The 25,914-nt window shown below is 39.8% G+C and overlaps 1 protein-coding gene across 1 annotated transcript; it reads right to left on the bottom strand.

Annotated features, from left to right (window-relative positions):
- Nucleotides 1-23,182, bottom strand: LONRF1 (LON peptidase N-terminal domain and ring finger 1). Its single transcript, XM_020789637.3, has 12 exons — nt 22,266-23,182; nt 15,360-15,478; nt 13,862-13,984; nt 13,485-13,637; nt 12,685-12,925; nt 12,404-12,500; nt 8,828-8,942; nt 6,038-6,159; nt 4,562-4,720; nt 4,315-4,477; nt 2,301-2,453; nt 1-1,335 (listed from the first exon to the last, which is right to left on the bottom strand). Exons 1-12 carry the CDS (start codon nt 22,918-22,920, stop codon nt 1,177-1,179), a joined length of 2,259 nt encoding a protein of 752 aa, XP_020645296.1. The 5' UTR covers nt 22,921-23,182; the 3' UTR covers nt 1-1,176.
- Nucleotides 23,183-25,914: the final 2,732 nt, after the last annotated feature.

Raw genomic sequence — 25,914 nt, 5'->3', positions numbered from 1 at the left:
TTAAATTTAAAAATATATAAGCTTTAGGTTTATTGAAAATTAAATATTAGCAAAAGCAAGGTTTTTTTTTAAAAAGAAATATTTTACAAAATGATTCACATACAGGACAGACACTCACAAACTGAAAACTACAAAAGTATCTATTAGCAAACAGAATGCTAACCTTTGCATTGCAGAGTAATATTGATATGAATAAGGCATGGAAGTCCTATTTGCACCAAATGTTTTCAATCTTTCCAAAAACTGGGTAAAACTCTTAATTTTTATACTAGTGTTTCAGTAGGTCCCAGGCTTTCATTTTGGTTTTTTTTACAAGAGTATGATAAGTAAACTATAGCTTATAACATAGCTATGAAAAATAGTGCTTAAATTTTCAGATCTGCAAATTTGAGTATATGCAGTATGCAGGAAAAGTTAGGAATTGGTTTTGTATTCAATGCTTAGTAAATTAAGCATTTATTTTGTTTTGTTTTATTTTCTACTGAAGAGACTCCTGTAGGTGCTCAGACCATCCACTCTGAATATCACACTAGTAGTTATCTGGTCCACACCAGTCTTACAATGCACAGCTACAGGTAATGTTCACAGTTTCAATAGCTTCTTGAATGAAGTAGCGTTCAGCTGTTCTGTAACATGGCTCCAAGTTCATACAATCATTTTTATTATGAAGTATGCGAGGAAGTACCTTGTGCCATATATATATAGTTAAGACATTCACAAAACAAGTTTGCTACAGCAACATCCAATACTACATTTTTAAATATTTGTGCAAATAGCAACAGGGTTGCATTTGAGGCAAATTCTTATTTGCAAGCTTTTGAATGCATCCTTAATATTGTAAACTTAAGACTGACAGTTTTAAATCCTACAGTTTCCAGCATTCCTAAGCAGTTACTGGAAATGCTCAAATATTAAGATGATACATTCTCATTCATATATAGTGCAAATACAGTAGAACTTTTCCACGTGTCTTGATGCTGGATTGATCTTTGTGTGCAATTATAGTGGTATCCTTCAAGATGAAGGGATCCATGTGAAAAACTATTGATACAGGAGAAAGAGGGAAAGCGGTTCTGATAATTCTCAAACCAGTGCTAAAAGTGCAAATGCTGCAAAAACCCCAGCTGTAGTTATAGATAAAATAGGGTAATGCTTCAGTAAGGTCCAGGCAATTAGTCATTTCGACTGATCTCTAGAGAAATATGTTAGTATGTCTTGAATTTTTATCAGGCGTTCTTTCAAAGACCTCATGGACAGCACTGTGAGCTGGTATCGAGGATCCACAGGAAGAACAGCTAGAAGCCACCAACACCAAGCAGGTCCATTAGCAGTTTCCTAAAAACAAAGAATAAAAATAGTTCTACTGTTTCAAATAGTAAAATTAATGGCCATTTTCAAATTTCACATTTGAAATTTAGCATAAAGATAATTGTTAAGACACCCAAAACACAAGAATGAATTATTTCTAAATCTAACTGACACATTGTTACTTCAACCATCAGGTCTATGAAACAGATTTAAGACAAATCAATGAGGAGCTCTCCTTTAAAAGCATCAAATTCTGACTAATAGCTAGGCTGCATGTGGACAGGTTTACAGAAGAGGTGAAGTATCCAATACTGTCTTGTGAGGCTGTCATGCAGCTGTCCTAATCCACCATAACCTTCCTGCCATAGTGACTATGTAACTCCAAGAAACTGATACTGTACTGTCAAATCTTAAAGCCAACGTGGCAATCACAATCCAAAAGTCATCTACACAGCCTTGGCCCATGGGTCTTTTACACTCTCTGGTCAAGCAAAATGCTGCAGTCTACATGCAAATACCTAGGAAGCCAACAGTGTTCTTCCATCACAATCTGCACCAAAATGAAGTGACCCTCAAAGGATAGTGTTGTTTATTCCTTAAAGGTAGAAAAGGAAAAAAAATCTTCTAGAGCTGAGGCCGACTGCACTGTATCTCCTTATCACCCTTCATCACTTTCTAGGCTGGTGGGAGTTATAATCCAATACCTGGAGGGCCACAAATAGGTTGGAGGCCCACCCTTGCAGTAGGGAAGAGTCAAAGAGCTAATTTTTTAATAGGTCAGGTTTCATTACCACAGACAACTAACCTCACACTGGAGTTCTTGTACTTCTTCCTATGTATATAACTTACTTGGCACTAGACTAAGGATTGCTGCTGTCTCTTCTGTCAAGCCATTTTAATTAGTTACCATACATGTTTCTTTTTTGTTTCTTTACAAGCAAACTAACTCAGATTAAGCTGAGAACAAATGCTATTATACAACCTCTAAGTACCTGTATATTTTCCTCCCTCTGTGGCATTGGACCAAAATGCTGAAGTATTTGGCTGCGAAATTTGTTTCTTAAGCTTTGAAACCAGCTGCAGGCTTGGCTGTATACAAAATCATGGAGCTCTCTAAGCTTCTTCATCTCACCTTCATCTTCAACCTATGTATGAAAAAAGCATTGTAGTCACGAAAGTGTCTGTACAATTCATACAACTTTTTTAAACAAATGAATGAATAAATTTTCAACCTGACGTCAAGTTGTCTTTAAAGAACAGAGAAATGACTAGGGATAGGATTTTTCAAAATTAATTCCCAGTCCCATAACTCAGTGGATTATCAAACTGAGGTCCCCAGATGTTCTTGGACTGCCATTCCCAGAAGCCTTCACCACTTGCTATGCTAGCCAGGATTTCTGGGAGTTGCAGTTGAACATCATCTGGAGACCCATATTTGAGAACCACTGTGTAGGAACCCACCTCCCCACAAACTGAATTATGGGGACAGAGGCTGCCTCCATAAGATCTCATTCCCTCATGCACCTTTGCAAATTACCAGGAATCCTTGAGACTCCTTCAGTGCAATGGGACACTGTTCAAATGGTGCAAAGCAGTGGTGCACTAACAACATGGTGGTAAAAGGGCTGCTGTACCCCTTGTTAGCTTGTTGGCTCCCAGTCTCATAATGCAGTTTGGTGGTGTTGGTGAGTTCCTGCAAATTATGGGACTGTGAATTCATTAATTCCAAAAATCTCCTCTTTAGAAATTAAAGCCAGGGCAGCTCCCTAAAGTAAACCCTATTCACTGCCACTACAAAATGCAATGTTCAGAACATGCTTCGAGTGGAGCACCTAGCTCCTCCTTCCCTCATTGCTCTCTTCTCTTCAGACTCAGCCTTCAGTGTGTTGAATCTGAAGATAGGAGGTTGCTGCTTGGTGCTGCTCATGTGTAGGCTCTTGCCCACATGACAAACAAAGTTCTCTTCAAACTTGGCCCTGAAAGCATGAAGAAAGCAATTGCATAGGGGATGAGGCTAGGGGCAGTTTCAGAATGCTGGAATTTATAACACCTAAACACGTTTGCATTCTCAGCAGCATCAAGCAGGTTGCACACAAAGGCTGTCTTCACTCAGAAAATAACTCAGCCACATTTTTGGGGACTAGAAATGAACTACTGACTCAGGTATTCCCCATTACCAACTTTACACACAGCCCTAATGCATTTCTTTCTGACTTATTCAAGGCATGGTTAAGCATTATGTCATAGATCAAAGAGTTTTACGTCCTCGGAAATTCCCAAAAAGAATAATGATATTCAATCCTGGTTGAGAGAGTACACCGAAACCACAGGTCATAATGTATTAATAATACTATAATATATTCATATTCACAAGCTCTGTCTGTCTCTGAACACATATGTGCACAACAGAAGCAGGAGAATCAGGACAGTGGCTCATTTAACATTCAAACCACACTTTGGAGGATTATCCAATTACAGCCAGTATTTGAGATTTGGACATCCACATCTGCTAAATGCATAAACACATAAAAGTTTCATAAAAGCAGATTTACAGTTGTGAGATGAAGTTCCCTATGTGCTAAGTAGATACATTCATGCACTTAAACAGCACATCAAGAGTATGTACGAAAGACCCTTGTGAGTAGTAACACATTTTTGTAATGTAAAAACAAAAACATCCATGCATATATTTAATATGAAAATATCTAGAGAAGCAACAGAATGTCTTGAGAAGCAACTTGTAGGAGAGAGGAAAAAGAGAGGCAGTTTATGTCTGTTTGGCAGATGGGGAGGATCTACCCTCCACATAGTCATTTGTAACAATTAAATAGATCAAGAGAGCATGCTCTCTCCTGGCACCTCCAAATGAAAAGGGAAAGCTAAATACAGGCACTATATATGCAAAGAGCTCCACATGTGAACCCAGGATTGTAACAGTCAAAACTCCCCACGTTTCTAACTGTGTCTTCTCTTTAAGTAATGTAAGAAAAATTGAAGTCTCAATACCTGTATATCTTCTAAATACTCAATGTCTGCAGTAAAATATCCATCTTTCATCCCTCTCTGAAGTACTCTGAATCTCTTTAATCCAACTGTGTCTACAACAGATCGCCCATCTGGTAAATAATCAAGATTTCTAATGTACAACATACAGCCATAATCTGTAAAGCTGGAAGAAAGAATAGTGTATCATTTACTGTTTTTAAAAAGCATTTTCAATGCTTTTCAATTTTCTTTGTTGAATTAGACATACCCATTTTGGGGGTCACTTATACACATCCCAAATTGTTTTGTCCCTGTTTCTATACTTCTTCGAATCATCAGTCGATATCTTGGTTCAAATACATGGAGAGGACAAGGCACAGTTGGGTAGGCCATAGTACAAACAAAGATTGGAACATTCTTCGTCAAACTGAAATCAAAATACAGAACATTATAGTACTAATACTTTTAAAGGTACATCGTCCAGCAAGGGTGGAATTTTTGCTCAGGAAAGATTTCCTTCCTCAGCAATACCCCACAGATGTTCTTCCCCCACATTTAATTTCAGCCAACAAAATTATATCAAATCGTGTCTCCTTGAAGGCCACCATTCAGTGTTACACCGCCAAGCTGACAGATAAGCTAAATACTATTATTCCCTTTCATGTGGTAGTGAGTTTTTGTGCATAAATTTCTTTGTTACTCTCTTAAGATACAAGAGTATAGCACAAAATGCTATGTGTCTGAAATCAACTGAAACTTATTCTAGTTCTCTGTTAATTTATCCAAGTGCTTAAATAAGCAGAAATATTTCCATGGGTCGGACTATTTTGAAGTTGCACTTATCACCACATGCAAATATTAGAACATATTTTGAGTTACAAACAGCCATCAATGACTTGCTCATATGTCTACACAGCTTTCACTTAATAAAGCTGTAAGGAAGAAAAAATAATGGCAGTAGTTTACACCTATGAGTCAGTAAGGGTTTGTGATTACATGTTGAGTTTATACTGAAATTACACTCAATGACAAGAGACTTTTCCCCCGTGTTTATCCACTCCATGTACAAAGAGGGGTTGTGTGTGTTGAATAGGATGCATGTACACACATGCTAAAGCCTGCCTGCCTCTTGTCATCTCTCTTCTTTCATATTGCATGAGCCAATATGAAAAGCAAGACTACAAACTGATTGAGATACAGATTGAGATAGAGACAGTCAAAGTCCTGGACAGACAGTTTGAGAATCTCCTGCCTGTGCTTATCTTTTGCTTTCTAATATCAGGTCAGCATCATCATCTGCTTTATACACAACTGGGACAAGTCTATATTTAAGAGAAACATGTGTGAAGTGCCACCTGGTTATAGAGTTCACAGAACACTTTTATAAAATATGACAGCAATGCCAACAAAGTTATTAGACACTATTCTGAACTTATTTTGAATAAATAAGTAAGGTGATGTCAGAACAAAAGCATAAATTGCAGAATTCAGTTAGGACAGTTCTATTCCCAACTCTATTAATTTTATTCTATGTACTAGTGTTACTATACTTTCCCACTGAAGAGAAAGTAACCTAAAACATACAACTGTGTATTCTAAAACTGTACTTTGTGAAAATCATTGTTCCTCCAATCCTCATATTTTTATTTCCCTTAGATTTTTCCAAAAAATTCTGTATTTGTACATGTTTAATCCTTGATCCTAAACTTGACTCAACATGTTGCTTTATACTTTAAAAAATTACCTTGAGTGTTCAGCTGTTTCTTCATCATAAATTCTTTTTCTGTCAGACAATTCAGTAGGCAAATACTTCACTATTAGTTCCTCTAGTAACTGTGTGATGCTGTATTTTCTACTTGCCAGATACTAGAAGTAAACACGAAATTTTGTAAGCCATTATAAATATATTACAAAGGACTGAACTACTCCAAATTCATACTACTTTGGTACGATTTCAGAGTGTCAAGCAAAAGGATAGGCAATCTAGCAATTTTGGGCTGAATGTAAGTCCCATTTCCCACAGTTTCATTAAAAAGAAAAGCCTACACACATCAAAACTCAGTTCAACTAAGGGTGCAACATAAAGAGATGAATTCAGTCAAACTAAAAGTTTAATGATAATTTTATTTGTACCATCAACAGCTCAGATGTTAAACTAAAAGTTTATGTATCTATTAAAGTTTAGACCCAATTAACTTCAGTGCAATGTGTGCCTGACGGCCTTTCCCCACTAGGCCCAGCTAAAAGTGACAAGGTTCTGCTGTCAACTCTTGGCTGTTTTAAATTAGATTAACTGATCTTATGTAAGATGGACAAGTTGGCATTCTCAGAAAGGAAGACATAAGGCTACAGCAACTCTGAAGGACAAAAGACAGTCCAATACTTGTTTTATATAGGGCTCTCTAATGGTCTGTTGGGAATAGATGCTATGCAGTTATTTGGATTGTGGAACTGTGTGTTGCGATATTAAAATCCACAAGACCTTAAATACTGTACAGTGGTGCCTCGCAAGATGAATTAAATTCGTTCTGCAGTTAATGTTGTCATGAGAAAAATTCATCTTGCGAAACGTGTTTTCCCATAGGAATGCATTTAAATCTAATTAATGCGTTCCTATGGGTAAAAAGTTGGTTTACAAAGGGTTTTATTAAGTGCTCTTTAAAGCCATACATATTGTGCACATGATTTTAAAAAGTTCAATCAAAAAACTTTAACTTTTTAAACATCATAGAATAACATTTAAAAATCAGCAAACATGAGGTGGGAACAAAAAACGGAAAACATTCTTCTTGCAAAGCACGGCCATAGGAACATTTGTCTTGCGAGTCATTAACTCCATTATCAAAACCATTAGTCTTGCAAGATTTTTGTCCTGCGAGGCATTTGTCTTGCGAGGCACCACTGTAATTGGTATTTGCTCAATGTTTTGTTAAAAATGATGAATGGTACCCTATTTGGATCTATTGCACACAGAACAGAAGTTGTGCAAATAGTTGTGGCTATTCAGAGAGGTGCTTGCCTGTGTGACTCTGCAACTCCCTAAACAGCTGCAGCTGCTTCCATTATTTCTGTCCCACATGGGGGATATTGGTCAAAAATGGAATACACTTTCCCTTGAATTTCATGGGTCCAGGCAGTGCAGCTTAGGTCATACACAGATTTTTTTCTGGTCCGGGGGGAGGAGGAGAGATAATTCCCCCCCCCCATAGAGGCTTTTCCCATCATTTAGAGGCCCAGTGCTGCTAAAACTGTGGTCCCCAACCTTGGGTCTCCAGATTTCTTGGACTACAACTCCCAGAAGCCTTCACTGCCACCTCTGCTGGCCAGGATTTCTGGGAGTTGAAGTCCAAGAACTTCTGGAGGCCCAAGGTTGGGGATCATTGAGCTAAAAGACAGAATATTACTGTTATACTCTTATGTAATCCATGTAATAATTTTAGTCCCCCTCAAAAAACATAATATATTATTATTATATTTTCATGGGCATACAAATTATACATGGATTCTGAACTATGCGGGGAACCAGCACCCCTAACTTCAGTGTTGTTTAGGGGAGAAGTATATATTTCTTTTAGGCACATACAAATTTAAAATCAATAGGTTAATATATTAAAATTCAGATTATTAAAATTCAAATAAACAGAAACCTTAATTCTTACTTAATGACTTTTTAAATAGTGATGAGCAATAAATTAAATATGCATGTCCCTCACAAATGTTGATCATTCGATTTGATAGCAAACTAATTCTCTTTTGAGAAAAAATTTAAAGAATAAGAAATTTCAGAGAAATTCTGAAGAATGAGGCTTGTGATGCTTATACTTGTGAGGAGCCTGAAAATTGTTTATACGTGTCCTGCATTGTAAAATCATCTCTGTGGCACCCAGCAGAAACAGAAGGTCACGTCATATAATTATTTATAAAATATTTCCACTTTGGGAGGAGGCAACCCTCTCCCATCATCACCATGTGCTAGAATTAAAAAGTCCCAGAAGCCTTCACCACTAGCTGTGCTGGCCAGGATTTCTGGGAGTTGTAGTCCAGTAACATCTGGGGATCTAAGGTTGGACAAACTGAGCTAGAACAACACAAGGCTGTGGAAGGAAGCAACATAATATACAGGCTGTCAGTGCACATGGTACTGTTGTCACTTGTAATGGCAATGCAAAACCAAAACAAAAAAATCCTTTTAAAAAGGGAACAAAAATAAAGCTGTACTACAACCAGTGCTAATGGTGAGCCCAGCCACTGAGAAATTGTTGGAGAATTGTCCTTGTGCTGAAAAAATCCAGTGAAATGGTCCTCTGAATTTCTCTGCCCACAAACAGGGTGGAGAAATTTACAAGACCATTTGAGCACAGCTGTATTTCTTACCTAAGAAGCTTTTGTAACCAGACAGCCATAAACTATTTTCATATATGCAGAAAACATCACAGTAACCAAGTGGCTTCATTTCCACCAGGTTTTTAGAATCTGCTCAAATATGCTTTAATGGTGGAGGTTCTTTATCACAAATATGCTTGGAAAATGTTACCTCTTTCAGGCTTTCTTTACACAGAGGACACTGAGGAACATGGTCTAAGCAACGTTCTAAACAGTTCCTACAAAATGTATGCCCACAAGGTGTTGTCACAGGATGAAAGAAAAGTCTGAAACATAATTTTGATAATTTTAGTTGTGTGACATTATGACTAACATAATTTCAAATTCAAGTAAACCGGGAAAAAACAGTCCTAAGCTCACAGAAAGAAAAATGATTACTGAGTAGTGAACTACTCCTTTAAATATATAATACCTTTTCTCACCTTTGAGCTCCACACAAGTGTAGCAGTTCACAACCTGTAATTCTCTCTCTTCAAACAGCCTTATTCAAATACCACATCAAGGTATCGGTTTGCACTAATTTTCTTTAATCATTCTGTTCTATTCCAACCCAACTCACCCATCCTTAACTAGATTATAAGCTTTTAAGTAGATCATAGTTTATCATTTAACTATTATTACCTCCTTGCTGTTTTAAAAGAAATCAAGAACACTGTAACACAGTAAAAGCTACCAGTTATATTGTACAGTGGTGCCTCGCTTAACGGGCGCCCCATTTAACGACGAATCCGCATAGTGATGGATTTTTTGCAATCGTTTTTGTGATCGCATTGCGATGTTTCTAATGGGAAAAATCACTTTGCAATGATTGGAAGGCTGCTTTGCTTACCGATTTTCGCATAACGATGATTTCCCAACAGCTGATCGGTGGTTCCAAAATGGCCATTGGGTAAAAAAATGGCCACCCGCTGTGTTTTCACCCCAATTCCTTGCTTACCGGGCAGCGAAAATGGAGGCCATATGGAGGATTTTTGCATAAAGGTGAGTTTTTTGCCCATAGGAACGCATTAAACGGGTTTTAATGCATTCCTATGGGCTTTTTTATTTCGCATAGGGACAAATCCGTATAGCGACGATTTTGGCTGCACGGATTATTGTCGTTATGCGGGGCACCACTGTATAATAATCTTTTCTGAACTCTAGCCCACTTTAATAGTTGCATGGAATATTATCCAGAACTGCAGGTGTGTTTATATTTTCAGTTCACATCGTTGGGAATGGAAATGTATACAGTGAAGTAGAAGGAAATTAAATGAATAAAAGTTCTAATGATGACAATTACTGTTTTAACAACTGTCAATTCTTTGAAAACTGCAGTCTAGGGAAGTTTAATATAACTGCCCAATGTAGAGTTGCATGTGACTTACAGCAACATGGATTAAAATTAAATTGGGCATGTACTTAAAACGCAATCTGTGATACTGATTACAATGAGTTATTAAATGAGCTCCACTTTGATACAGAAATGGTCGTGTATATTGCCGAATCCAACATGGAAAATCCAGGGCATTTCTGACCTGGTATGTGCAGAGCTTGAAAAATTTTAGAATGTCTCACCAGTCAGTCAAAAATGTCACCAGTCAGCATGACCGGACTATAGCCTTAGAATTTATGTTTAAACTTAAACTAGTCACTTTCTACATAACAATGTGTACAAACCCAATATATATATACCCTCAGACTTGGGTTGCTTTATTACCTGCGTGCCTGTGGGGTCATGAACCTTGTATTTTGAATGCCTTTCTTTTGAATGTCTCCAGCAAAAATAAAACTGAAAGCAAAAGCGCCCAGCCTCTTAAGGAGCCAGGTCTTTCAGTTGAAATTGGGAGCAGGGAATCTCCATATTCTCCAGAATGGCACTACTCTACATTTTCCTGCATAGTTATATATCTATGTGCAGCTCAAACTCTCTTCTCGTGAGAAGAGGGCTGTTTTTCCTTTTGCAATGGGAAGGGGGGGAGGACTGCAGGATCAGAAAGATAGTGAGAGATGGACCGAGAGTAAGGAGGCAAGGAGGGACGGACAGACAAGTGGATTTTTCAAGCCCCGGATATGTAATTTTCTCTTAAACAAGATTTTAAAAAGGCAAATATGAAAACTCTATCCCCAACATTTTTTTACAAAAATCAGACAACTGTAATGAAGAACCTATAATACCTTGCTTACCACATATGGGGTATCACTGTGCAAAAGTGTTTACTAGAACAGCAGTATTTGAAATGTAGAACTCAGCCTTCTAATATTTTCTGTATAGATGACTTGAAGTAGACAAACTGAATAAATGCTTCCCATTTCATGACTCAGTAGTCAGATGTAAGCTAATCACACAGGTCCTAATCACCTGACTGTATAGGGTCTGTTAATCAGACTTCTATTTCACTTTGAAGAGCCTCGTGGCACAGTGGTTAAACTGCTGTACTGCAGCCACAACTGTGCTCATGACCCGGGTTTCAATTCCAGGTAGATGGCTCAAGGTTCACTCCGCCTTCTATCCTTCCGAGGTCAGTAAAATGAGTACCCAGCTCGCTGGGGGGGGGGCAATGTGTAGCCTGCATAATTAACTTGTAAACCACCCAGAGAGTGCTTGAAGCACTATGGGGCGGTATATAAGCAGCAGGCTTTGCTTTGCTTTTTATTTGATAAAATCAGACGCCAAATGAACAAAACAATAGCAAGTATCTTCAGGAGAGTTCCTTCAACTCCCTGAAATTGGGCTTAAATGTTCAGATCATTAGAAGGCACTCTGCTGCTTACTATCGGTACAATCAACTACCAACCCATCTGCTATTTATCAATGGAAATGTTTTGTTGGTACCTGTGATAGCATCAGCATCAGACAACAACAGGAGGATGGGGGAGAGATGAGCATATGGTAGTGGAGCAAGAAACGTAAAGAAGGAGGGCAGTTTGCCTACTTGCAATTCAAATTCTTAGGTGGCTATCTGTGCAGCCACACAACCTTCCAGCAACAGGCAATCTGTGTGTGTTTTAAAAGATGCAGCTGCTATCTGTTATATGAACTGAGATGGAAAGCTTGGATTTTGCAGGAACAGAATGAAGAATGCATCTGCAAAGACCACAACAAATAACTGTGGGGAACTCTTCTTGATGAACTGCCACGGTAAGTGCTGCCTCCCCATTGATACTATCTGAACAATTCCCCTCAGTTTGCCAAGTAGTATATTTGTGGTGGGATATTTTAATCAACTCTGAGGTACATATCTATCTTTTAAACACAGCAGCTCCAATGTAGTGATAGTGGCTGAAATCTAGCAGTAAGCTGCAACTACAGTAGGCCCATTTAATCCATAGAATTTACAGAGAAGTCGATTCATCAAATCCTCACTGATTCAGATGACCTACTCTAGTTGCAACTTAGGACTGGATTTCAGTCCATATGTGATAGGCATGACATTTTAAGTCCATCATCAACACAGATTGTGTGAAGTGTTTCTTCAGTAACATGGCAGTGACAAAGATACTACCTATACAACAGACCACTGCACACATGAAGAGACTAACATACATTATGCTTACCTCTTGCACAGCATGAAACAATTTTTACACAGAAACCATTTTCAGCAATTTTTGCGCAAGAACCTGAACACAAAAGTGGTCGCAAGACCAGATGGGTGGGGTATAAATAAAATAAAATAAATAAAAGCTGTCAATAAAATGCTAGCATTAGAAGGATCATATAAATTAATATTAAAAATTCCTATACTACCTCATACACAGTGAGCACTCAAAGTCTGAGGCATCAACCAACTCCTCTGGAACTGCTCCATAACTGAATGAAAACACAGCATCCCTTTTTGTAGTTTCTACAAAATAAGATTATTGTTATTATTCAAAAATACCAGACACAACCAATCAAAATTACAAAAACATTGACTGGTATTATATAACAGATACAAGTTTTAACCAAAAACCTAAGTATCTGTTATATTATATTATTTTTAGACTATACATAATAAGCAGGTCAGAAAACAATAATGATACATTTACCTCCTTGTTTTTTATGTTTATTCTTTCCATCTTCAGAAACAGTCACATCTTGTTCTGACAGAGACAGTTTCCTTTTTAATAAAGCACCTTTCTCTTGGCTAGAAAGCAAAGGTTCAGAAGAAACCCTTTTTAATCCATCATCTTTGGCAATTTTTCCTGTTGAGTTAAGGGAATGGGCAGATTGTGCACGATGCAAGTTTCCTCCAAGAGGCGCTGATGTAACCTGTGGTGTTTCCAAACCCTATCATAAGACAGTGAGGGGAAGGAAATGAAATACTATTTATCATATATCACTTCATGAAATAGCAATATTCCACAAGTAGCTTTACACTTTCTCAGATAAATTTCTTGTTCTTCTGTAGGCCCTGGTACAAAGGATCAACCCAGAAAATATATGGTCTACTCCAGAATATCAAGTATGATTTTAATAAAACTGAAGAAATATCTGGTTGACTCTTCTCCTAGGAGGCACAGTGGAGAATTGAACTTAGTCTGACTCCACAGCCAGATAACCAATGCACAGCTATAATTTTCATTAGTATACACAACATTTATTCTTTGTTCATTTTATCCTATTAAATCACTAGTTATAAAGCACCACAGTGATCAAATTAGAAAACTGTTAAGTTTGTAAAAAATTATTTCCCACTGCAGAGTTGACCTGAACTCAATTCTATCCAACTCCAAAATTTTATTTTTAAATCTGTCATATTTAATTAGAAGCAGACAATAACAAAAGCACACCGATACCACAGTCTAACCAGTTGGTGAATCAAAGTGTAAAAACACTGTGTACTTACTGACTCTGAAGTGAGCTGTAAGTTACCAGAAGAGTCTTCCCTTTCCGACTCAGAATCATGTATAAATGGTTTATTTCGAACATGCGAAGAACTCAAAGCAGATTCCTTTAGGCTCTCTCTTACATTTTCTGGTGATAGTAAATCACACAGCATCTGTAAAATAAGGGATAAAATTCAGTTAAATCCAACACTACCAATCTTCCTTACCTATACTACACAATGGTCATAAAAAGGCTGGGGACCGCTGGCATATGGGACAAAACAGATCCCTTAGGGGGCCATAGTGTTGAATAGGAGTTTTCCAGTTTAGGTTTCTATTTGAATGCTGGCATTCTTTTCCAGGGAGCTGATGCATTTGAAAAAAAGTGTGTAAGTACCTTCTCCACTTCCAGCTTTGCTGGAAGAAATGATTCATCAATTGCTAGGCAGTGAAGAAAAAGCTGCAAGGCATCATCTACAGAACCAGCATTATGGAATATTTTTGCTTTTCTGTAGTAGGCCTAAACAAGAGAGAGAGAGAGAGAGAGAGAGAGACAGATAAATTCTATGAAGTATAAAATGTGTTACAATAACGATTTCATTTGTATATTTTTTTATTCTGATCTGAAGCATTTTTACTCTGAGATCAGTCCCAATGCGATAGTGCAACTTGTTTTCTATGCCTATATTCAGGACTGCATAATCTGACTGTGATTATGCAAGATTCCTTAGAAGAAAATCTTAGGTAACCACTTACAAAAAAGTATCTACAGTCACTGTTTAAAAGGGCATTCTTCCAAGATCAAAGAAATAATTAAACATTTCATACTTTAGACAGCAGAAGCAAACAGTACAGCAAAACAAGAATATGTTCATCAGCGCCATATTTCAGAACACTCTTCCTTGAGTGCTTTGCGCTTATGGAGCCTCATTTACAAGAACTGGCATAAACCATCTGTTTCTATGATACTGAACCATTTCCCCCCAGTCTATAAAGATCTATTTTTTTCCTAAACCAAAAAATTAGGAGTAAAGCAGGCACAGAATATTCCAATCAACCCTTTGTTCACTTGGCTTCCACACAACACGATTCTAGTAAAACCTGAGGGTATGTGTGTAGGTAACTAAGCCCTTTGTTTGAAATGTGTGTAACCAACTCAAAAGAGACCTCCACGTCATCAACAGGAAAAACACTACAACTCCTGTATAGTGGTGAAAGATTTATAGAAACTGAAGAGAAACCTGAGACATATTGGATGTCTATTTGAAAATGAGGATTTGATCGATGTACTCGTATATACCTTGTTTCCCCAAAAATAAGACCTAACCTGAAAATAAGCCCTAGTGTGATTTTTCAGGATGCTTGTAATATAAGCCCTACCCCAAAAATAAGCCCTAGTTTAGTGAAACCCTGCCCTCCACCATTGTACAGCATTGTGCAGCAACCAGAAGATGACATGACTGTAAAATAAAATATCCCCTGAAAATAAGCCCTAATGCAGTTTTGGAGCAAAAATTAATATAAGACCCTGTCTTATTTTTGGTGAAACACGGTATCTGATTTTGGGACTTTGAAATCCATCCTTTCACTCATGGGCTGTGAGTCTTTGGGTTTTTATATATCGTGTATGGTGTATCTGAAATGGTCTGAAGACCTCTTCAATAAAAGTTATTCCATTTTATTCTGTATAGTGGTGTTGAAAATGCACCCATAATCAGAACAGAGCTTTTGCAAGACATGCTCTAGTATGCCTGCTAAAAATCTCCTATTCATTTTTCAAAGCAATCTTTATCATTTTACTGAAGTATCATGGGTGTATAAAAACCATCTAGGTGTAATATCTTGCATAATCTTTCTGCATTTTCACAACCTACTATGTTACTCTTTACACCTACCTCAGGCCAATTTGGCATTTTAGCAATAACAGCATTTAGGTCTTCAAGGGCCAGTTTAAATTCTTGGAGTCCGGCAAAAGATTCAGCTCTATAAATTCGTAACATCATGTCACAGGGATCTAAAACAGACAAAAATATGTATGTAAATCTTAGCTAGCCACTCCTGGCAGAAGGAGGGAAGACGAGTCTCCCTGCAAGGCTGACAAGTGGCTAGCTGACCAGGAGCTCCAGAGCAAATGGAAGGAAGAACAGGGCCAACGGCAGACTCGTGAGTAGACGGTCTGGCCCCAAGGGCCAGACCCTTGTTAACTATGCGATGGTATTCATATACAAATACCCCTATCTCTACCTGTAACCTTGCAGAGCTGCTGCCTATCAATACAGAATTTTTTTACATTGCACTATCATGCCGTTATTATCACTAGGGAAAGGATATATTTAAGGAGTAGTTTTATCAGTGCCACCACTCCCCCAGAATGTGTTTTGATGGTTTGCATTCAAATCCCTATTAGAGTTGCCAGGTCTCAGATACAGTAGAATTTAATGACACTTAACATTTAAAAATATCAATATTGATAGGCTGCAGATATGCAAGACTTCAAGGATAACTCTTCTCTAGACTTATGCGGAAATAGCAGAAGAGAACCTGAAACCTTGTGTAAGCAAAGTACATGCTTTATCACTAAGCTGCAGCCCTTCCCTAAGGTCTTATATCTACAGGAAACAGGAAGGATAGTTAAGATTTCTCAGCTATCCCTAAGGCTGCTGTAGCATTTAATAAGGGGATAGTAAAAATGCTGAAACATATTTTTGAAATTACATAATTATAGTGTGTTCATCATTATGCAAATAAAACATTTTAGGTTTTCTATAATACACAAACTCATGTGAGTATCAAAGGACAGAAAACTGAAATAAAGAGAAATTTAAGACGCAAAGAGAATAGAATTTCCTCCAATCTATTCCTACTTTAGCCCTGTAATTTGAGTGTTCAGGGTAGCACTGGCAGGTTAACTTAAAAGTATGAAAGCACAGAAAAGACAAGTAAGAAGTACTGCTCACACTCTAATTTTAATGTAGATGTGACATTTCCAATTCTGATCTTCAAGTGTCAACTATAATAAATGCCACAATAATTTTAGATATTGATGAAACATAGTTTCAGGTTTCAAACAGTGTGAAACATTTTCACAATTATCTGATAAACACCTAGGTACATGAGGATATAAAACAAGGATAATTGGTTCCAGGTCTCCTTTCTCTAATATAAGAAGGTAGGCAAAAGAAAAAAGAAAAACCACTGTCTTCTAAGTCTAAATTTCTATTTTGATTTACTTTGAACAATTGTTTTTCTAAAACAACAGTCCCCAACCTTTTTGGAAATATGGACCGGTTAGGGGGGCTGCGGGGGACCCTGTGCTTGCGGGTGGCACTTCTGCACATGTGCACAAGCATGACACACCCATCTGTGATCGCGACATTCCCCCGCGCGAGCGCGACATGCCCGCTGTGCGGGGGGGGGGAGATCTGTCTCTGCAGCTCGGTCCTGGGACACCCACAGAACGGCACTGGGTTGCGGACCAGGGGTTGGGGACCCTGGTTCTAAAAGACTCGCATGAAAATTTGAACAATGATCTTTGTAAGAAATTTACTCTAAAAGTGGCATTATAAATTGCTCTAGCTGAAATCCTATTGGGTACAGTGCAACTACACAAGGGGAATGATGTCGCTGGCAGCAGCAGATGGCTGCATATTAAAGGCTTCCTTTTGCAATTTCACAATGCACACAACTTCAACACATCATGTGTAAGACATGAGCAGCCTGAAATCAGATAAGGAAGCCTTTAATCAGCAGCTTCTCAATGACTGTAAACATCACCAGATGGCCAGTACAGAAACCATAAGTTATATGAATGAAAGTAGTAGACAGAGAAGCTGTTTTCTCCTTGCCAAAACAGGACCAGGAACAGGTTAAGATATGTACCATAAATTAATAATATAAATAATGAGAAAAAAAGCTAAGAACACAAGAGACTCATAGTATCAAAATATAATTTAAAGAATATTTCTTATGAATATAAAGTCCATATAAAGAATAGATTGCTTTACTAAACTCAAGTGTAAACCAGAAGAACAGGGAACTAAAATCAGAAGATTATTGACAAATAAAAACAGATAATACCTAGAGTCAAAAGGGAAGTAAAACCTAGAAGACTAAAAAAATTCTTTAAATGTTTAATGTGGAAACCAATGCAAGGCAGCCAGCGTGGGGGAAATAGGTTGGTGCCTCTTTACACCAGTTAGAAGTCTGGCCACAGCATTTTGTACCATCTGAAGTTTCTGCGTCAATCTCAATGGCAGTTCCATGTAGTCTAATCTTGAGAATACGAGCGCATGGACCAAAGTGGTGAGCGTCCCCACATCAAGAATCTGCCAAAGGTGGAAGTGTGCAGAACGGACCACTGACGTCACCTGGGTCTCCATGGTGAGCGCCAGGTCCAGATGTACACTCAAGCTGCGACCCTCACTCTTAGTGGTTGTTCTGAAAGAAATAGGGGTGTTTCAACACTTCATTCTTGTGATGCTTAATCTATACTCTAGGTAAGAAACTGCCAACAGGATCTGGAAGCTGAGTCATGACAACTGAGCTTCTTTCTTATTAGGTTGAAACATTTCACTACTCATCCAGGTAGCTTTTTCAGTCGATCATCCAAGTAGCTTCTTCAGTCGACTGAAAAAGCTACCTGGATGTGTAGTGAAATGTTTCAACCTAATAAGAAGGAAGTCCAGTTACCATAACTCAATTTCCAGATAACCTCATCTGGATGACTGAGAATGTTCATAGATATATCAACAGGATAGAATACAGATAGACAGTTTGGATTTCCATAAACAAAAGTGTGAGATAAGGGCATATTTTATCTATCTGTGCAATCTGTATCCCAAATATACCCGAAAAGCTGCATTAGACAGATGGAGAAGTGAACACTGGTGAACCCGCACTAATTTAAGAAATGCAGATGACATCTTATTACTCACAGAAAGCAGCAAAGATTTGAAATGACTCCTGGTGAAGGTGAAAGAAAACACAAAAGCAGTTGGATATTTAAAAAATAAAATTCATGTCTACAGGAGAATTATGTTGACATGAAAAAATAAAGACTGTTAAACATTTTTATAGTTCAGTCATCAATCCAAACAGAGACTGTGGCCAATAAATCAGAAGATAGAGACTCAGACTGTAAACCATGAAGGAACTAGAAAAGACCCTCAAGTACAATGTGTCACTTGAGATGGCGCAGTGGTTAAACCGCTGTACTGCAGCTAAAACTGTGCTCACGACCTGGGGTTCAAATCCCAGGTAGCTGGCTCAAGGCTGACTCAGCCTTCTATCCTTCCAAGGTCGGTAAAATGAGTACCCAGCTCGCTGGGGGGGGGGGCAATGTGTAGCCTGCATAATTAAATTGTAAACTGCCCAGAGAGTGCTTGAAGCGCTATGGGGCGGTATATAAGCAGCACGCTTTGCTTTTTTAAATAACATCTAAACCAGTGGTTCCCAGCCTTGGGTAATCCAGGTGTTCTTGGTCTGCAATTCTCAGAAACCTCACCAACACAGCTAGTGGTGAAGGCTTCTGTAAGCTGCAGTTCAAGAACATCTGGGTTACCCAAGATTGGGAATTAGTGATCTAAACTATGTTATTCCTAATTACTACGTGTGGATGTGAAACCTGGACATTGAAGAAATCAGAAAGAGAAAATTGCTTCATTTGAAATATGGTTTTGGAAGAGAACTTTACAGATACCATGGACCACCAGAAAGAAAGTTGGTCCTATATAATATCAAGCCTGAACTTTCCTTGGAAGCAAAAATGAAGCTATCATACTTTGGGAACATCATGAGAAAACAAGACTCACTGGAAAAGGCAATCATGCTATGAAGAGTTGAAGTAAAAGATGGAATGATTCAACAAAGAATGCCATAATCTTGAGTTTTCAAGTGCTGAGTAGGGCTGTTGATGATAGAGCTTTTGGAAGTCATTATCTCATAAGGTCTCTGCAAGTAGGAAATGGAATGGCCCCTAATAACAAAAAGTTAAGTACAGGCAGAGTTGCACAATGGGATTTCAGCCAGTTACTAGAATCCTGATACAAGGTTTCTGTTAATAATCCTTTGCATGCTCCTTTTAAACTTTTATAAAGGATTAACTCACCATGAGCTGCTACACACACTCTAAATTTAACACCTCACACCAGCAAATAAAAGTTAGCTTTCCCATTACCAAAGGGGCCACAACAGATAATACCTTTCTGATAATCTAGAAAAGCAGTTGCAAAATCCTGCCTCATTGTATGTATTGGCCAAAATCCTGTTGCACATCTAAGCATATGCAACTCAAGATAGCACCCAAGATAGTTACACAGCTACTGACATGGAAGTGCAATCACTGAAGCAGGTCCACTGCTGCATTGCATAATTGATTGGGTTGCTCCATACCTGGATGAAAACACAGAAATAATGCCTAGCAAATGGGATACTGGTCATAGTTTTCATTAAACCAGGTAATAAGTAATAACAGGATTGCAAAAGTTCTAGACACATGGTATCTCAAGATACTAAAAAAAAAAAGTTTTTTTCTCAGCTTAAGCATGAAAGCTGTCAGCATAGCTCATCTTTGCCTAACATGATACCCCAACTCACAGAAATGTTGGGCCATGTTGACTGGGGATTATGAGAACTGAAGTCTAATAGTTTTGGAGGGCATCACTGAAGTCTAATACATTTGGAGGGCATCAGGTTGCTGAAGACTGGTTTAGCTGACACATGAAGTCCTCTTTTTAAATGCTTTATGGTTTTTTATAGCTCCATTATGCTTCATGATTAACAACCCAATAGACGGTTTATGCTGATCAAGTTATATGATGGAAAATTACTAACCAAATATGATGCCATAAACATGGTACAATCAACCATACCACAAGCATAGGTTTTAACTGAATGAATTATATTATTGGTAGTGAGGATCTTGTACTAGGTTTTGAAATTGTAATTACTTTTCCACTTTTCTATATTTATTGGTTCAATTTACAGATATTTACTGCACAATACATACCTCTAAATGTACACCCCAAAACTTCCATTTCACAGTACAATTACCTGTCCCCAGCAATATCATTCTACTTGACATTTCACATGCCATAACATAAAGGGTATCTGCTTGTTTCAGTGCTTTCCAGATTACATGTATCAATGAGGACAACTTTGAACAGTTAATTGAATAAATTACTTAAATTTTAAGCAAAGATAAATATTCTCTCAAAATGTTAACAGTACAAAAACACCAAGAATGAGATTTACAACTTTAAAACTAGGCTGTCTGATTATTTGTTTAACTACATAACATCTGACTTTGGATCTAAGAGATTAAAATGCCAGATGCATAAAACACATGTGCAAGATAGGAATTCTGTAATACCTGCAAAAAAATTAAAGATCACACCATAAGCATAATAGCCAGAAAGCTACAACAAATACATAAGAAAAGATGGAAAGTTTTTGCAGCCCAGATCCAGAATTATTAGGAGACACAGAAGAAAGGGTGTGATTAGAATACAGTGATGAGCACACTGTAAAGTGCTCGTTTAATATTAGACTAATCACATCCCTTGACCTCACTATGCTCCATCTTTTCCCAGCAATGTGTTTTGAAAGTCCAACACGCCCATCTGTGATGTCACTGGCATTATACAACCTTTCCCCCTTCCACACCCCCATCTGCTTATGCAACCAGCCAGTCTCCTGTGAATTGTCTCAGTAACACTTAAGGAGACTGAAAATAAGCCTCTGTTAGATACATTATGAGAGATTACTAGTCCTGTAGTCCTTGCTATCAGTGTTCCAAAAATGTTTACAATACCACCCCTCTCCTTGCCACACAAATGTCCAGAACACACTTGCCATCCTACCTAAATACTTCACCCATATTTTGGCTCTTTATTGTAAAAGCAAATCTTACTTATTTATGGAGATTAGTGTGTGGGTGTTTCATTTACTGTGGAGATGAATTATGAAACACAGACACTCAGGCATTTTATAGTCTATTAGCAGGACTCTTCAAGGCTATGTTGGCTAAAAAGACAGATCTTACAAAGAAAAGCTGCATGTGATAAAGATTCCTCCCTACTTGTATGCCTGCTGCCAGTTTTGATGAACTGAGACATTTACACAGGAACTCACCTAGAGTTCAGTGTTACTCTGAAAAAAAGGACAGTACCTACAATAAGTTTCATACATGCAATTTCAGCACAAAAGTCAATGTAATGTTTGTTCGGCATTCTTTCACTGAAAGCTGGCAGCAGTTTTCATTAAGCACAGGCTCACCGGACAATGTAGCCTGCTGGATTATGAAACACATGAGTAGTTGTTTCACCCAAGAGTATTATACTTGAGGCTGCAGAGCACATTTGGTGTGCAACGGTGAAGCCAAAGACATTGCAATACACATAAATGTGTGAACCACAAGGGTACAATACAACGCTTAGGCATAACAATTCTATATGCAGAATGTCCAGACCCCCTGGCAGGACACACTTCGGTACAAAAGCGAACCAGATCTCAGATATACCTACAACGACTTACAGTCCCCACTGAAGTCAGTAAGAGTCCCACAGTAGGACTGCCCTCAGACTTAAAGACAGGGATTTGCTCTTCGGCAAGGAACCTACTGAACTCAAGGGAGTTTGCGGAGGAATCAAAGACGCAGAAAGTTGGCTAAGTAGCTGCTCCCCTTTCCCTGCGAGGCGACAGAGCACGCGTGCGCGGGGAGGCAGGAGTCTCGGGAAGCCCCGTAATTCCTCTCTCCCCCCCCCTCCGGTTCTGCAACGAGACCACGAACGGCCGCCGCTTACCCTCGACGAGGGCCTGGCTGGCGGCTTCCTGAGCCTCGCGGAGTCGCCCTTGCCCCAGCAGCTCGGCGAGGCGGCGCCAGGTCCGCACCCTCTCGCACTCCGCCGGGAACCATTTCTCCGCCAAGTGGGCGAGGGCGACCGTGACGGGCGCCGCTTCGAGCGGGTCCCCGCAGCGCCGGCAACGGGCGCGGAGCCCCTCCCGCAGGCATCGGCGGCAGTAAGTGTGTCCGCACGGCGCCGTCCCCGGCTCGCCCAAAAAGCCTCGGCAGCCCAAGCAGATGAAGAGCCCCGCCGGCGGGCTTTTTCCTTCCCGGCCGCCAGGATACGGCTCCTCTTCGTCGTCGTCGTCTTCGTCGTCCTCCTTCTCCTCCTTCCCCGGTGTATGGCCAGCCGCCGCCGTGACTTTCTGGCCCCTCTGCCGGAGGCGGTAGTGGAGGACCAGGCAGTCCACCAGGGTGCCCAAGCGGCGGCGGGAGCTCGAGGGAGGCGGCGGGCCGAGACGCAGCGCAGCCGAGTAAGCCTCCAGCGCTTCTTTCAGGTGGTTGCCCAGCGCTAGCAGCTCCCCTTGCCTCAGCAGCCGCTCCTGTTCCGACTGGCCGCCGCCGCTGGCGCTGCCCCCCGGCTCGACGCTCACAGCCCCTGACGGAGACGCCATTTCACCCCCCTCCTCCTCCTCTTCGTCCGCGCGCCGTCCGGAACCGAGGGGGGTGTGGCACGCGACTCCGACAACTGCCGCCGCCGCCGCCGCCGCTCTAGTGTTGTCGCTGGAACAGAATGGCCACAGCCAGCAGGCGGTTGACCTAGGCGCGCGTGCGCGTGGAGGGCGACAGAGGGCCGCTTTTCTTCTGTCGTTATTCGCTCTTCCACGCGCTGGTGTGTGGCTCCGCCCACTCGCCCCCTCCTCTTCTTTTCTCCTCCTTATCTAAAGCCCGCTACCTCCTCCGACAGGTAACCGTCAGATCTAGCAGGTCGCATCTCCCCTAAATCGCCCCCCTCCCCACCACCCCCACCTTGGCGCCGCGAGACATTCCCAAGCAACGCCACGGGCTTACATAAAACGACGCGTCATCTGACTTTTCACGCAGTCTTACTTTTGATTGGCCGGACGGGCCGCCCCGAGGAGCTCGAGAAAGGAAAGGGGCGTGGCGGGGAATTATAAAACAAGGCCACGTGCTCGCCCTTTTTCAGGAACTTTTGGGTTGAAGGGAAGCTTTGAGAAAGGTGTGGAGGAAGGTCGGTCTTTCTCCACAAAGGGTGGGTGGAGTCAAAGCGTGCCTTTTGTTTGCTAGGTCGTCAGAAGGTTGCGCTCCATTGTCTCCTCTGCCGCCTTCTTAAATTTTCTTTTCTGTGCATGTTGGCTTTCCCGTTAAATCTCGAAAAAATTTTCTGAGCCAGGGTTGGGATGGGGCTGGTTAAAGTGCTAGGCAAGCAGGGTGTCTGTCTATGCTGATTTACGGAGTTTTGTTAGCAGCAGGAGTGGGAAATTCTCTCCCTGTTGAATATCTTCTGCAGTCCGCAGGAAACTAATTTGAAGCCCTCAGGTTTTGTTGTTCAGCCAGAAAGAGTCCTAGTGCAGTTTACAGATCAATAAAAACAGCCCTTCTGCACAAGATAATAAATAAGACATAGTGCTAAAGGTAAGGCAAAGAAAAATGCAAGGATACCCAAGGCACGAATTCTTGATGTTACAAAGGTATTATTTATTTTGTATGGCATGGCAGAACACAACATAAAGGTCTTCTCATTTATGATTTATTTAAAATATTTCTATTCTGCCCATGTGGCTTGCATCATTAAGAAGATGATATTTAACAAGACCAACTGGAGAAAAAGAAAATCTGAATCTTCCTATTGTAAGCAGCTGGCAACAGTTCAAACAATACAAGAGTCAAAACAACTGCTGAACTTGTTTCTCTGGTGAGCTGCTTGTCCTCTCATAAGACTTAATGGGTGACAAGCAATAGAGAGATTAGTTGTATTCTGGAGAGGGCACCTGGTGGCCCAAAAAGAACATGTGGCAGCCCAATAATAACTCTGAAGCATGGTGTTCTTATTTTTCTAAAATGTTCTTACCGATAGAAAGTGACTAAATAGTTAAGTGTAAAAATAATAGCCTTTTCAAAAACCACTTGATTCTTTTAAAGCAAATGTCAAACATTTTGGCTTTCTGAGGTTTTCAAATTCCATGTTTACACTTCTTTTGACAGTTAACTACCATAATATAAAAGATTTCTAGAATTGCCTTCTGCATGGGGCCACACTTGTGTGACCCAAGGTCCTGTGCACATTTAGAGAACAACAGCCTTTCTTGCCTCCTGACAGTAGCATAGTCTGCCTCCCTCACTCAATTCAGGATTGCCTGAGTTGCCTTGCTACTCCTTGTGCCAGGCATGTGAGACCATCTGCCTCATTAGAAAGGACCAGAGCTTGGAAAGTTATTTTTTTAAAAAACAAAATTGTTATGTAAGGCACTGCAGCTCTCAGAGACTTATTAGTGTTCATTGTCTTATATGTGTGGTGTTCATTGTCTCATACTTCTTACCTTTCAAAATTTTTCTCCAAAAAATCCATTGGAAAAAGTAAGAATGTTGCTGGTATTTTGAGGAGTTAACTTTAACTTATTGGGTGATTAAATAGAGACCAATGGATTACAGATACCACCCCCACGCACACACACTCTGTTTCAGCCACTTCCCCAAAATAGCTTCATTAAATTTGAAGCTTAGCATCGTGGTTGAGGGTTCCACCTTAGACTTGCCACTGGGTAGGTCTCAGAGTGAGGAGACGGATATAAACAACTTCCTTTGCTGTACTCTATAGTGTTGGGGGATTTAGATCTGGAACAAGTTATCTTCAAAGATGAGATTTTACATCTGTATTGTGGGGTTAGAGTGCAGGGGGGTGTTTCCTGCTCCCCCCCCAAACATCTCTCTAGTGCAACAGGGCAAGGAGTTTCTTTTTGTAAAAGTCATGATATGCATTCTGCCAGCCCTGATTCCTGCTGCAAGATATTTACTGCAGTACAGACTTTTAGAATATCAGCAAGTCATTGTCCATCCCCTCCTCCACACTTTATTTATTCCCTTTCCTTCACTCTGCTGTATCACCAGATGGGCCATAGCTGGGTGTGTCCTTTGCATGCCTCAAGATTCTCTGGCTATTTGAAACTAGATCCGTTAGTGTAGAAACTGAGCTAGGCTGACCAGTTAACAGATATACTCATAGAGTCTACCTGATCTCAGACACTTTCCGAATTCTGGCATGGCTACGATTGAGCTAATCAGCTTCATAAAACAGTGGTGCCTGCATAGCGATGATAATCCGTGCAGCAAAAATCATTGCTATAAGGATTCATCGCTATGCAAAATAAAAAAGCCCATAGGAATGCATTAAAACCCGTTTAATGTGTTCCTATGGGCAAAAAACTCACCTTAATGCGAAAATCCTCCATACGGCCTCTATTTTCGCTGCCCGGTAAGCGAGGAATCTGGGCAAAAACACAGCGGGCAGCCATTTTATTTACCTGGTGGCCATTTTAGAACTGCCGATCAGCTGTTGGAAAATCATCGCTGTGTGAAAATCAGTAAGCGGAACAGCTTACCGATCATCGCAAAGCGATATTTTCCCATTAAAAACATCGCAAAAAATC

This window comes from Pogona vitticeps, chromosome 5 (assembly GCF_051106095.1).
Source record: "Pogona vitticeps strain Pit_001003342236 chromosome 5, PviZW2.1, whole genome shotgun sequence".
NCBI lineage: Eukaryota > Metazoa > Chordata > Lepidosauria > Squamata > Agamidae > Pogona > Pogona vitticeps.
Note: the sequence above shows the minus strand (reverse complement) of the source record. Positions and strands in the feature narration are given on the sequence as shown.